Here is a 14,896-nt window from a genome sequence, read left to right on the forward strand (position 1 = left end):
AATGAACATACGAGTTCAGAGCAGGAGTAGGCCACTCGGCCCCTCGAACCTGCTCTGTCATTCACTAAGATCATGGCTGATCTGATTGTAACCTAGAATTGTTCATAGCACATGTTCAGGATGTATATCAGTCAGTGACAACTGTCATTGGATAGCATAGCTGTGTTGATGGCGAGAGATGAAGAGGTCTGGGAGAAGGCCTGTGCGGAGCCTTGACGCTACCATGGACCTGTTGGGCTGAATAGCCTGTACGAAATACTTCGTATTTAAATAGGAAACTCTTATTGACCATAAGTTTGGCTATTTGAAGTTGTCTGAAGTTGCTGTGTTTGTTAGGTCGCATCCCACTATCCTGGAGATTCCCAATGAATTGTTCTACGATAATGAGCTTCAGGCGTATGCAGATCCACTACTCAGCCAGTCTTACTGCCAGTGGCAACATTTACCAAAGAAGGTAAGTTTGGCAGGTGGAAACATTTTCCTGAATTTTGGTTACCAGTAACATTTGTCACCCACTGGGAAAGTCTGGAGCTTCTCTCAATACACCAGTTCTGCAGGATGTTCCCCCAGGTTGTCGATGTTCAAATTCTCTGCTGTATGCTGAGTGGCTCCTCTAGTGCCCTTTGCTCTCCCCAACAGGACGTGAGAGAGAGACTCTCCTGGATGAATATCATCTCACCTCTAGTCCTATGGGTGTGCTCTTCCTGTTGCCTCTGCAAGTCTCACTCTTGCGCTCTCTCGTCCTCTTGCATGCTCTTTATGGTCCTTGCTCATCTGAACTGCCCACTCTCCCCTTTCTGCATTGTCTTTGTTAAAACCTGGACTCGTGCTTTCCCAGGACAAGAAAATGATGGAGTTCTTTGCTATCGTCTTCCCTTCCCCTGCAATCTGCAAGCTTTTGAAAGGTGAGCTGTGGTGTCTCAGTGATACCTGGTTAAGTATTATTTCCTGCTTATTTTTTCTAAACTTGGCATTCTGTGCAATGGGTCTTGTTCCCACTCATCAGTCTCTAATTATTTTTACATAGAATGTACAACAGAGAAACAAACCATTCTGCTGGTGTTTATGCTACACATGAGCCTCCTCCCATCCCTCTTAATCTCAATCAGCATAACCACCTCCTCCTTTCTTGCTTGTGTTTGTCTAGCTTCCCCTAAAATGCATCTATACTATTCATCTCAACTACTCCCTGTGGTAGTAAGTTCCACATTTGTACCACTCTCTGGGTAAAGATGTTTTTCCTGAATTCCCTATCGGATTTCTGAGTGACTATCTTCTATTTATGGGTCAAAGTTCTGGTCCGGTGCTCAAATGGAAACATCTCTATGTCTAACCTATCAAACCTTGTATAATTTTAAAAGTCTTCATTAGATCATTCCCCAGCCTTGTCTTTCGAGAAAAGAGCCCCAGCCTGTTCAATCTGTCCCAATAATTATAATCTATCCATTCTGGTGTCAACCTTTTAAACAGAAAGCCGGCCTCTGGTCAACTTTCTTCAGTCAGTAGCCGCCTAACTCTGAGCAGGATGATCCCAGACTGTGAGCTCCTCACCCCTGGATTAGGGAGGGGATATTGACCAAAAACTGTTGCTCCTAATCACCATTCAGTGACTAGTGTCCAAGTGAATGTTGGGTGGTGAGGATTTGCTGTGGTTTGTGTGTTTCTCTTACCCTGTTGTTCTTCTCGCCATTTCCCAAACTGTCAAATTTCTTGTTGACGGTGAGTGGAGTGTCGCAGGGCATCTAATATTCTGTAAAACTCGCTCCCCTCCAAGCCACACACCATCCTGACTTGGAACTATATCGTCATTCACAGTCACTGGGTCCAAATCCTGGAACTCCCTTCCTAACAGCACTGTGGGTGTACCTACCCTACATCAACTGCAGCGGTTCAAGAAGGTGGCTCACTACCACTTTCGCAAGGGGCAACTCAGGAAGGGTAATAAATTCTGGCCTTGCCAGAGATACCACATCCCGAGAATGAATGATTAAAAAAAAAAAATGTTCTCCAAGATGTGAGTCAGTGCCCTCAGGAGGAGAGGAGAAAGCTGGTCATATTGGGGGAAGAGGTGGGAACTGGTCACTAGCTGTGGGGAGTACTAACTGACCTCGATCTGTATGCATCAAGCTGGTTTTCAGTGGATCCTGATGTAGAATGTTTTGGAATTCCAGGATTTTCCACTCATCTTTCATGGAGTTCTGGGAGAAGATCAGAGGGAGGAGAAGAGTCCATCCTTCTTTAATGTTGAAGAGATTGATGTAGTGTTGTCCTACCTCAAGCAGCTGCTGACCAACCAGGGGAAGAAAGGCATTGCCAAGATTTCACCTAAGGAAATTGGGGTGATTGCTCCTTACAGGAAGCAGGTTTGGAATTTTCACCCTTGATAGAATGTTTATTAATAAATTCTGGAGAATATCCATGAAAAGGCTCGAATGATCCCTTCTCGCCCTCTGGTCTTCAATCGATCTCTGCCACAGCCCACCCGGTGTCTGCCTTGTCCTTGTACCATCCGCCACATGTTTGTTTCATTGAAATTGAGAATCATCGTGCACTCTCCAATTCTAACTCGTCTCTAACCTCAGGGTTGTCATCTTTCTCCACCTTTTCCCTTTTCTCCTGTCACCCCCACAGACTTTTACAACCCAAGTTTGGCGTGGCTGTATATTAGTCTCATTCCCCCCTGCTCTTTCCCCATAGCCCTGTAACTTATTTCCTTTTCAGATATTTATCCAATTCCCTTTTGAAAGTTACTATTGAATCTGCTTCCACTGCCCTTTCAGGCAGCGCATTCCAGATCATAAGTCACTGTGTTTTTTTTTTAAAGTGTCCTTGCCTTCTCTCTAGCTGTTTTGCCAATTACCCTAAAGCAACCTTAATGTCAAAAAAAGCATTGCATAGAAGGTCAGAGATGTAATCACAAAAATGAAGGCCAAAGCAAGCGAAGAGAAGGGGTATCTAAACGTTGGGTAAAAGAGGTGGGCTTCAAGGAGGAGGTGGAGAGGTGAAGGGATTTAGGGAGGGGACATCTGTAGTGCGGACCCTAGGCAGCTGAAGACACGGTTGCTGAGATATGGTGAAGTGAGGGAGCGCGGGGTCAAGATGCAGGAGACGAGAGTTTGGAGCAATGGTGAGGGGGAAATAGAGGATTAAAGGAGATGGGCGCAGAGATAATCACATGACTGCACGGCAATCAGGAGAGAGGTTTCTAGCTAATTTTTCCCTCTCTGCCGACGGAATGCTGTGTAGCCCCCATACCCTGGACAGGATCTGCTAATTCATCACCAAGAGCTCGTCTGATGGATACTTGTTGGGCAAAAAGGGTATTAAGTGCTACTGAATTAAGGCGGGTAAATGCAGTTAAGATACAGATTGGCCACCATCTAATTGAATGATGGGACAGGCCTGAGGGGCTGAATGGCCTCTTCCTCTGACCTTCAGCTGTTTGTTGCAAGCACACTAGATGGCGCTCTGTTTTAAACCAGATTTCTGTCCCTCCATACAGGTGGAAAAGATCAGGAAAGCAATAAACAGAGTGGATAAGGAGTTGATGGCCATGAAAGAGATCAAAGAGTTGAAGGTATGCAGTGCTGGGGTGTGTTCCTGAAATGGCTGGGAATGCTGTGTTCCTTCCCTGGTCGGCTGCCTCTTTATTTATTATCTGAAACGGGCAAACTGGGTCTTCTCCAAATGTCAGTCACTTTATCCAAGCAGTTACAGACTAAACCCTTTTCATCTTTTTCCTGCATCACTACCAGCTGAGGTATTTCAGGGCCAGTTTGTCTATGTATAACCTCAGGACATCCCACACGCTTTACAACCAATGAAGAACTTTTGAAGTGCAGTCACTGTTGTAATGTAGGAGCCAATTCGGGCACAGCAGGATCCCACAAGCAGCAGTGCCATAATGACCAGACAGTCTGTTTTAATGATGTGATGTTGGTTGAGGGATAAATATTGACCAGGCCACCAGGGAGAACTCCCTGCTGTTCCTTGATGTAGTGCCTTGGGATCTTTTATGTCCTCCTGAGAAGGCAGGCGGGGCCTCGGTTTAGCATCTCATCCAAAAGACAGCACCTCTGACAGTGCAGCACTGTGGGAGTACTGCACAGGGAGTGTCAGCCTGGATAAAGTACTCAGTCTCTGGAGTGGGGTTTGAAGTCATCTCCTTCTGATTCAGAGGATAGCATGCTGCCTAATAAGCCACAATTATGAATATGTTGACGAGAATGAAGCATAACACACAAGGCTTAATGCTCATTAATATCATAGCTTCCAAAGATTATGATATACTCACCTGAGTGGAGTACCTGAGGGCCCCAGTTCAGATTTACCAGAGAGTTTAAAATGTGGTCAACCCAGGAAAAGTCAGTCTCCACCACTTGTAGCGAGTGTGTTGGTGCTAACGCAATTTGCTGTCATACATGGTGGACTCAAAAGCCAAAAAACAAAGTAACCAACATTTTTTTAAAAAAAGGAAACTCTCATTCCGTAATGGCCTCTCCTAATTGTTGGCAGTTGCACCGAGAATCTGATCACTCGGGTAATCACAAATGAGCTGAATGATACCTATCGAAGACCCAACTTTGGTCTGAAATCAGCAGAGGCTTTTTACATTTTATTGAACTGCCAAAAGTGACCAGTGAGATTAATATGTTTTTAGTGATGCTTTTGTAATTGGTGCCTGAGGTGATGGCAAATGGTGAATGCGACTCACCTGATGTAGGCAACTGGCAGCAATGAGCAGGGACAGTGTGAGTAGTGGGCACTGAGTTTGTGCAGGGACAGTGTGAATGGTGGGCACTGAGTTTGTGCAGGGACAGTGTGAGTGGTGGACACTGAGTTTGTGCAGGGACAGTGTGAGTGGTGGACACTGTGTTTGTGCAGGGACAGTGTGAATGGTGGGCACTGAGTTTGTGCAGGGACAGTGTGAGTGGTGGGCACTGAGTTTGTGCAGGGACAGTGTGAGTGGTGAACACTGAGTTTGTGCAGGGACAGTGTGAGTGGTGAACACTGAGTTTGTGCAGGGACAGTGTGAATGGTGGGCACTGAGTTTGTGCAGAGACAGTGAGTGGTGGGCACTGAGTTTGTGCAGGGACAGTGTGAATGGTGGGCACTGAGTTTGTGCAGGGACAGTGTGAGTGGTGGGCACTGAGTTTGTGCAGGGACAGTGTGAATGGTGGGCACTGAGTTTGTGCAGGGACAGTGTGAGTGGTGGACACTGAGTTTGTGCAAGGACAGTGTGAGTAGTGGGCACTGAGTTTGTGCAGGGACAGTGTGAATGGTGGGCACTGAGTTTGTGCAGGGACAGTGTGAATGGTAGGCACTGAGTTTGTGCAGGGACAGTGTGAATGGTGGGCACTGAGTTTGTGCAGGGACAGTGTGAATGGTGGGCACTGAGTTTGTGCAGGGACAGTGTGAATGGTGGGCACTGAGTTTGTGCAGGGACAGTGTGAATGGTGGGCACTGAGTTTGTGCAGGGACAGTGTGAATGGTGGGCAGTTTGTGCAGGGACAGTGTGAGTGGTGGGCACTGAGTTTGTGCAGGGACAGTGTGAATGGTGGGCAGTTTGTGCAGGGACAGTGTGAGTGGTGGGCACTGAGTTTGTGCAGGGACAGTGTGAATGGTGGGCACTGAGTTTGTGCAGGGTCAGTGTGAATGGTGGGCAGTTTGTGCAGGGACAGTGTGAGTGGTGGGCACTGAGTTTGTGCAGGGACAGTGTGAATGGTGGGCAGTTTGTGCAGGGACAGTGTGAATGGTGGGCAGTTTGTGCAGGGACAGTGTGAGTGGTGGGCACTGAGTTTGTGCAGGGACAGTGTGAATGGTGGACACTGAGTTTGTGCAGGGACAGTGTGAATGGTGGGCAGTTTGTGCAGGGACAGTGTGAGTGGTGGGCACTGAGTTTGTGCAGGGACAGTGTGAGTGGTGGAGTGTTTGATTTTGTGTTTGTATTTCTTTAGGTTGGGTCAGTCGAGGAGTTCCAGGGTCAGGAGCGGAAGGTAATCATCATCTCCACTGTACGCAGCAGTTCCAATTACCTACAGATGGATGATGATTTCAACCTGGGCTTTCTTAAAAATCCAAAGGTACATTGTCACATCTCACTGCATACCCCCTGACCCGTTCTGGAACTCTGCTTTCCCTCCACTCGTTTTGATGTGTAGTCACTATTGTAGGAAATATGGCAACTGATTTGCGTACAGCAAACTCCTGCAGACAGCAAAGTAATAATGACCACATAATCTGTTATTGTGATGTACATTGAGGGGTAAATATTGGCCCAGGACATCGGGGAGAACTCCGCCACTCTTGTTTGAAATTGTGGCCATTGGATATTTTATGGCCACCTGAGAGAGCAAATAGGCTCTCTATTTAACATCTCATCCAAAAGGCAGTAGCTCTGGTGCAATCCCTCTGCGTTGCACTGAGTGTATGTCTAGATCATAGGGTCAAGTCTTGAGTGGGATTTGAACCCATGAGCTTTTGACTCAGCAACGAGAGTGTTACCCACCAATTCATGGCTGGAGATAATGTGTGTTTCTATTGGCTATCGATTGCATGTTCTCTCCCTTCCACACTCTACCAATCTGGATTACCAAGAATTCTGTGTGGAATATGAAAACATTTGTGAATGAATCTTGAGTAATCTTCATCTCTCTCCTCAATAGCGGTTTAACGTTGCACTAACCAGAGCCAAGGCCCTGCTGATAGTGGTGGGAAACCCCATAATCCTCAGCAAGGATCCAAACTGGAACAGGTAGGTGAAATCTCTCTCTCTCTCGCAATGTAGCTGGGACCAGTGGTATTGCTCAGCTGGCAGCACCAGTGCGAGTTGCTGGCTGTCGGCCTGACCTGTTCAAGCACTCTTTTTAAAGTCCGAGCACTCCGGGTGGGTTCATGGTGCTGTTGCTTGGGTTATCAAATCTCCAGGATTACCCTGGAGTTTCCAGGAATTCAAGAATAGTTTCCAGGAGATTGCTGCCAGCATACACCGAGGAAAAAAAAATTACAGGAGGCATTAAAATAAATTGTTTACATATTCTTTGAACGCTTATTAGTTGTAAAAAGGGAAAATTGGCTGATGTCAAAAATCATCCAATCGAGTAAGAGTCTTGTCGCCTTTACACTTGGCATGGGAAGGCGGGGCCTCGTGACGATGGATGTGTTGAGTGACCTATGGCGGGAGTGTAGGGGTGGGGCAGTTGGAAGCTAGAGATTATGTGAAATCTCTGGGATTCTGTCCAGCCAGAGTTGGCCAAGGGGTCTCTCTGAATATAGGTTGAAGACACCCATAGGTTCCAGTGCCATTCTGCTCAGTTCCCAAATCTAACCTCCTGATGGGGGACTTGCTACTGGGGTCTTTACTGGAGAGTCTCCTGCGTCTAATGGCACATGAGGCAACCAATGTTGTCCCTCCAGATAAAGGCATTTGACTCCACTGCAGTATCATCTTGACTTTCATCCGGATTGCGGTTAACAGTTGATGTTTATATTTGCCAGTCTGTAATAGATTTGTAGAAAGGGGCCATTCAACCCCTCAAGCTTGTTCTGTCATTTAGTGTGATCGTGGCTAATCTGACTCGTCTTGTCTCTTGTGTTGTTTCAATAATGAACAGATCATTGGCTTGACTGTCAGGCTGTATCAGGTGGATAGTGCACTGCCTTTAGTTTGGTGTCTACTTTCTGACCTGTTGGACTTGGGAGGTCCTAACAGGAGTTATGCTCCTCTGGCATAGCTTGCCGGGTCAGCCCTGCCACACGTCAAGGGGCAGTCCCTGGATGGAGGCAGGGATTTCTCTGGGTCCCCCTCGCTGACCACACAGGACATCGGTTTCCGGTCCAAGATGTCATTGTTTGATTTTGGCTATAGCCAAGCAAAAAAGTTTAGAAGTACTAAATTAAAGCTGAGGTTAGACTCGAGTGAGCTGTGCATGTCCAAGCACGTGTAATGTAAAGGATAGTCCAGGACATTCAAAATGGACTTGCAATAAAAGCAGAAAATGCTGGAAATGCTCAGCAGGTCTGGCAGCATCTGTGGAGAGAGAAACAGAGTTAACATTTCAGGTCAGTGACCCTTCATCAGAATTGAGAAAAGTTAGAAATGTAATCGATTTTGAGCAAGTGAAAGGGGTAAGGTTGGTGGTGGGAAGAACATTCCACCTGCAACACCTTGTCCACTCCTCAGTCACCTCAACACTCCCCCCCTCTTTCCTCTGGCACCTTTCCATTCCAAGGCAGGAGGTGCAAAACCTGCCCTTTTAACTCCTCCTTTCTCACCGTCCAAGGCCTATACACTCCTGAAACAGCAGTTTACTTGTAGTTCTTTTGATTTAGTACACTATTCGCTGCTCGCAATGTGGTCTCCTATACATTGGAGAGACTAAATGTAGACTTGGGTGGCTGCTTTGCAGAACACCTCCGTTCAGTCTGCAAGCATGAGCCCAAGCTTCCTGTTCTCTGCCATTTTAATTCTCCACCTTGCTCCCACTCTGACTTTTCTGTCCTTGGCCTGCTAGGGTTCCAGTGAAGCTCAACACAAGCTGAAGGAACAGCACTTCATCTGCTGTCTGGGCACTTTACAGCCTTCCGGACTCAACATTGAGTTCAGTAATTTTAGATCATAACCTCTGACCCCATTTTGTTTCGTGTTTTTTCTCATTTCTTTCTTGATCCCTTGACTTTGTGTTCGGACGTCTGCTATCCTGCTGTTCACACCTCATCCAGACAGATATTTTGTTTCTTTACTTGTCCCATTACCACTCCTCTTGGCTTTGTACCATGAAACCTTTGGTCATTTCATCTCTCCTGCCCTCCGCCCTATCACAGACCTTCACCTTTGTTCTTCTTCACCCTTCCCCCTGGCTCAAAAGCTGTTACATTTCTAACTTTTCCCAGTTCTGATGAAAGGTCACTGACCTGAAACACTAACTGTTTCTCTCCCCACAGATCTTCTGAATCTTTCCAGAATTTTCTGTTTTTATTTCAGATTTCCAGCATCTGCATTATTTTGCTTTTGTTTCAAAATTAACTTCTCTAAAATGGGATCAGACATCTGAACTGAGAGGTTTTAACTATTGGGAAAGACTGAAGAGGCTGGGGCTTTTCTGTATAAAAGGTGTGAGGGGTGACCTCATTTTCTTTAAAATTATGAAAAGGTTCACTGGAGTAAATTGTTGTTTAAAGGGGCGACACAGTGGTTAGCACCGCAGCCTCACAGCTCCAGCGACCCGGGTTCAGTTCTGGGTACTGCCTGTGCGGAGTTTGTAAGTTCTCCCTGTGACTGTGTGGGTTTTTGCCGGGTGCTCCGGTTTCCACCCAGTCAAAGACTTGCAGGTTGATAGGTAAATTGGCCATTGTAAATTGCCCCTCGTGTAGGTAGGTGGTAGGAGAATGGTGGGGATGTGGTAGGGAATATGAGATTAATGTAGGATTAGTATAAATGGGTGGTTGTTGGTCGGCACAGACTCAGTGGGCCGAAGAGCCTGTTTCAGTGCTGTATCTCTCTATGACTCTAAATGCAGAGATGTTTTTCCACTTGTGGGGGAGACCAGAACTTAGGGGCAATAAATCTGAGATAGTCACGAATAAATCCAATGGGGAATTCTGAAGAAACTTCTTTACTCAAAGAGTGGTGAGAATGTGGAACTCATTACCACATGGAGTAGTCAAGGCAAGTAGCAGAGAGGCATTTAAGCGGAAGCTGGATAAACACGAGGGAGAAAGAAATAGAAGGTTATGCTGACAGGGTGAAATGAAGTAGTGGGAGGAGGCTCATGTGGAGCATGAACATCAGCATGGTCCAGTTCGCTGAACTGTCTGTCTGTGCTGCAAATTCTAAATAATTTTAAGTCACTTGTTGAATTGGAGAACTTTGAGAAGTCCATGCTCGATCTTGTTCTGAGCCAGACAGATTGGGTGGTCATGGGTTCAGTGCTGGATCTCGGCTGGTGCAGTGGGAATGATGCTACAGTTAGCCTTTGGGTCATGGAGAAAAGCATCAGTGTGGGTTTCTGTTCACTAGCTTCCGCTGGGAAATGCGTGAGTGGAGGACAGGATTGGACATGGCTGATTCTCCCCTCCTCTCCCTACTGGTTTTTGGTTGAATGCTTGATGTACAGACCCGTGAGCAGTGGCCACTAGGGAGAGCTACCCGGAGGGTGAATGATATCCCCAGCAGCAATAACTTTCATTAATATACCACCCATAACATAGTAAAATGTCCCAAGGTGCTTCACAGGAGTGTAAATAAGAACAAAATTTGACACCGAGCCAAAGGAAGGAGGTATTAGGAGAGGTGACAAAAGCTCGATCAAAGATAGAGGTTTTAAGGAGCATCTTGAAGGAATAGAGAGAGGTGGAGAGGTTTAAGGAGGGAATTCCAGAGCTTAGGACCCAGACAGCTGAAGGCATGGCCGCCAACGATGGCATGAAGGAAATTAGGGATGAGCAAGAGGTCAGAATTGGAAGATATGAGGAGTGTGGAGCAACAGGTTAGAAATAGGGAGGGAAAAGGCCATGGAGGGATTGTCCACTTAGATGAGAATTTTAATTGAGACAAGAGCCCCATCTATGAGGATCTCTTTGTACCTGGTTTTGCTCTTTGGATGTCCAGCTCTGATTCTGTGTGTTTCATCCACAGATTCCTGAGTTACTGCGTCAGTCATCAGGGTTATGCTGGTTACGAGTATGAAAGTGATGACCTCGAAATGGATCTTGTAGATCGCCTTGATCAGCTCAGCCTGGACACTGAACTAACAGGTGACAATCAGAGATGCCATGTAGTGGCAGTAATGAAAAATGTGTGTGTGTAAGTTCTCCCCTCCCTAGTAAATGTTAATTTGAATCACATGTGATGTGGTCCTTGGGACCAGCTTGTTTATAAAGGTTTTGAATTGATTTGTTTTGGGCTTTTGATGGTTGAACTTCTCTGTCACTGGGCTCAATTTATACTCTGATCTCAGATGGAACAGCTGCTGCAATCTGCCTCACTGCTCCTGGTCCAGGGAGGGGGAACAAATCAGCTGTGGTTCTTGGTCCCTGATTCCTGTTGGGTCTCTGTGTGCCCCAGGGGAAGTTGGACTAGAGCTTGGCTGGCATGTCCTCTCCTCTCCCCATAGAGACCCTTCTGCCCCAACTGTTGGGCTCCCTTATGGCCACTTGGATGAAATATCAGTGCCTGTGGCAAGAGTCAGTGCTTGTGGAAGGATGCAGGAAGAGAGGCACCAAAAACACGTGTCAGTATTTTTGATTGCCAGAAGGTTGTATCTGTGAATTTTGTCCCAAGTTCTCTTCAGATTAGATCTTGAGGATGTAATTAATTTAGATTCATTGACTTTTCAAACAACCTAATTGGGAAATGAGCAGATCACACAAGTACAAAATTCATAAGCCTCAAGTGAGACTGGGAGGGGAGAGGTTAAAAACATTTGCCATTGAGTCATGATCGAGGAGCAAGCTCTTCTGACATTGGTCTGTTTTTTTGGGTTGGGGGACATGGAGAAACAATTACGGAATCAAAAAATGGTGTGGGCTGTAGGTGGAGCAGGATTAATGCGGCAAGTGGCATTTTCTTGTTTCCGTATCAAACATTGTTTTTTCTTTACACTTAGAATATCATTGTGGGAAGGGGTAACTCAGAATTGGCGAGGCATTGTCCAACAAACTGATTATTTATTTTGATTTTTAGTGGACCCTGATGCTGTCAGCATTGTCCAGCAGCAGCTGGAGCCGGAATGGAGAAGTGAAGTTTGAGCGAAGCTGAATCAGAGAAAAAAAAAACCCACAGGAAGACAAATAATGTTGAAACTTTGAATGTTGTGGGGGAGAAAAAAACAGCTGCTTTAGTGAAATGTTTCTATATATAAAGACTTATATATATATATATATATATTATATATATATATAAAATTGAACATTAAATCCTCTTAAATGAATCAAGTGCTTTGTATAAATTGTTTAATTTCAGAATTGTGATTTTTTAAATTGTTTTCTACAAAGATGAAGCCTTTGCTGTTTTATGGTATCGCTGCATTTCTGAACTCTGGTTTCTCCAAAGTATTGATGTTTTTCTCTACGGCACTATGAAGCAGGGTTCAGGTGTGAAACGTGTGTCTTCAAAACACTTGTGTTTCAGGATTAAGTATTCTGTTAATCCACACGCGATGGCTCAGGCAGTTTGACCATGTGTAGCTGAGCTGCACTGGCTAGAAATATCCCATGTTCCATCCCTGATCTGAGCTGAATTGGCTGATTCTCAGCACACGGGGCAGCAGGGTTTGCCATAACTGATCGGGGTTAGTGAGGTGAAGTGGGGCGGAAGAGATTGCATATCGGCCAGTGTTCCTGACCATCATCCAACCCAGCCAGCCTCACCTTGGCAGGTTATGGACTTCTGAAGTGGACAGAATGTGAGCCCCCCATGATTAAATAGCTGCCCTGGACTTGAGAAACATGACTGCTCTGATTAGTTATTGGAAGGGGTGTGGTTCCCATGGAGTTGTACTCCAGCCAGCAGTCATGATCAAGAGGGGATGGAAATTTTATTTTGAAACTATGTTGCTTTCTGAGCCTCGCTGACAACGAAGCGTTTTGCAGATTAATCAATGCAGTGATTCTTAAACCATGATGTTTACCTGCACCTACTGTCTGTTCAACCACTTGTTACTCTGCTGAAGCTGTAGCAACGAGTGACTTACCTTGTACTCCTTTAACTGGATTCACTGTCGATCTTCATGGTTAGCGACGATGTACAAGTTCCTTTATTGATTGTGTATTTTATAAAAAATTTCTTGTAATCTGCATGCATTTGTTAGAATGCGCAGATTTCTGTAATGTAGCTGCCATGTCTGTGTCTCTGCTCTGCTCTTGTGTCCCACTTCAAACTTGAGGGGTTAATGGTGATTTTGGTAGGTTCTGTAAAATGGGGGATATTGATTTGGCTGCCTGTTATGTGTGTCTCACCCGGTTTTCCATTCCAGAGATGTATAACAGGATCTGAACCCATCCAAAGTGACCGTGTGTGTCTGGTTTATTTTAATCAGCAACTGTTTTGCTCTGTACAGCCAGCTTCACAAATAGGGAAATAAGTTAATACGCAGAGAGGACAAAATAATGAGGGGCTTAATTCCAGATGTGAATACGTTTCTTGTTTGGTCTCAAATATCCAACTCCACATTCCCTCATTGTGGCTTTGATGTAACTGTGAACTCGGATATATCGGATAGCTGTGTACTTCACTGGTATGTTCTCTAGATGAATAGATTAGTTTATCTTGTCTGCAGTATACCATTGGAAGAAACGTGGCAATATTTGGAGCTCTCAAATAAATTATAAAGATTTAAACACCTTTAAATCTCCCCTTAACTTTCTTTGCTCTATGAAGCATAATGCTAGCTTCTCCAGTTTTTCCATGTAACTCAATCCTGCGATCACAGTGGCGCAGTGGTTAGCACCGCAGCCTCACAGCTCCAGCGATCCGGGTTCAATTCTGGGTACTGCCTGTGTGGAGTTTGCAAGTTCTCCCTGTGTCTGCATGGGTTTCCTCCGGGTGCTCTGGTTTCCATCCACATGCCAAAAAGACTTGCAGGTAAATTGGCCATTATAACTTGTCCCTAGTATAGGTAGGTGGTAGGGAAATATAGGGACAGGTGGGGATGTGGTAGGAATATGGAATTAGTGTAGGATTAGTATAAATGGGTGGTTGATGGTCAGCACAGACTTGGTGGGCCGAAGGGCCTGTTTCAGTGCTGTATCTCTAACTAACTAACTAAATGAACACTTGTGTTTATCAAGCACTGATTTGAGTCTTGGCAAATATGGCAGATGTGTTATGCACAGTGCAGTTCCCCCACTGCCTGGTTAATCTATTTTCAGTGGTGTTGCTTTGCTGGAGGAATGTTGGTTGGGACACCAAACAAACTTCCTGTTCCTCTTCTAATTCACCACACGGTCTCTGATGTCTGCCTGGGTGTTTAGTTTAGAGATGCAGCACTGAAACAGGCCCTTCGGCCCACCGAGTCTGTGCCGACCATCAACCACCCATTTACACTAATCCCATATTCCTACCACATCCCCATCTGTCCCTATATTTCCCTACCACCTACCTATAGAAGTGGCAATTTATAATGGCCAATCAACCTGCAAGTCTTTGGCATGTGGGAGGGAGAACTTGCAAACTCCACACAGGCAGCACCCAGAATTGAACCCGGGTCGCTGGAGCTGTGAGGCTGCGATGCTAACCACTGTGCCGCCCTTAGTTGGTTATCCTGCTTTTCTCTGCTTGGATTGTACTCCCAACAGAGTCTGAGCTCACATGTTGCTTACGAGGGTGGGACCAACTGTGTCAAGTTTAAGTTATGAAAACGATGTGATGTGGAATAATTTCATTTCCTATGCTGACCATTCCAGCACTTGGCATCATGTTGAGCTCATCCAGCTAGCTGGTAGTGAAAGCTGGCACTTTCAGATCCACAGTGTTTAATTTCATGTTGCAATTCCCTTCCTAAATCTCTCTGCCCCTCAAATCCTGTTGGTCACCTGTCCTAATTCAGGATATGGTACATGATATAGTATGGAAAGGTGTAACTGAGTGGATGATCAGCCATTACCTTATTGAATGGCAGACCAGGCTCAATGGGCCAAATGGCTTACTCCTATTTCTTAGTTTTTCTCCCTCATTATGTGGCTTTGTGTTGAATTTTGTCTGATCTTCCTTTTGAAGAGCCTTGGGCCATTTTATTACATTAAAAATGCTTTATAAAGCAAGTTGCTATTCAAAAACCTGCCTTACATAAGGTGAGTTTTGGTTTGTTACCGAGCTGTGAGGACCTGTGGGTGCTAAATTTCTGCTGCTGCTCTACTTCAATGTAATGGGACAGATGAAAAATCTGCTGGGAGAAAG

General features: G+C 45.5%; 1 protein-coding gene across 2 annotated transcripts in view; it reads left to right on the forward strand.

The window, feature by feature from the left end:
• The window catches only part of LOC137383988 (putative helicase MOV-10), an 83,348-nt gene extending 70,006 nt beyond the window's left edge, over positions 1–13,342 (forward strand). For both annotated transcript variants that reach the window (XM_068057500.1, XM_068057502.1), the window contains 7 exons: positions 337–454; positions 2,172–2,363; positions 3,503–3,577; positions 5,958–6,083; positions 6,666–6,754; positions 10,637–10,755; positions 11,684–13,342. In XM_068057500.1, coding sequence (XP_067913601.1) covers positions 337–454; positions 2,172–2,363; positions 3,503–3,577; positions 5,958–6,083; positions 6,666–6,754; positions 10,637–10,755; positions 11,684–11,748 — 784 coding nt within the window. In that variant the 3' untranslated portion in view covers positions 11,749–13,342. The remainder of the gene's footprint in view (positions 1–336; positions 455–2,171; positions 2,364–3,502; positions 3,578–5,957; positions 6,084–6,665; positions 6,755–10,636; positions 10,756–11,683) is intronic.
• Positions 13,343–14,896: the final 1,554 nt, after the last annotated feature.

This window comes from Heterodontus francisci, chromosome 25, assembly GCF_036365525.1.
Source record: "Heterodontus francisci isolate sHetFra1 chromosome 25, sHetFra1.hap1, whole genome shotgun sequence".
NCBI lineage: Eukaryota > Metazoa > Chordata > Chondrichthyes > Heterodontiformes > Heterodontidae > Heterodontus > Heterodontus francisci.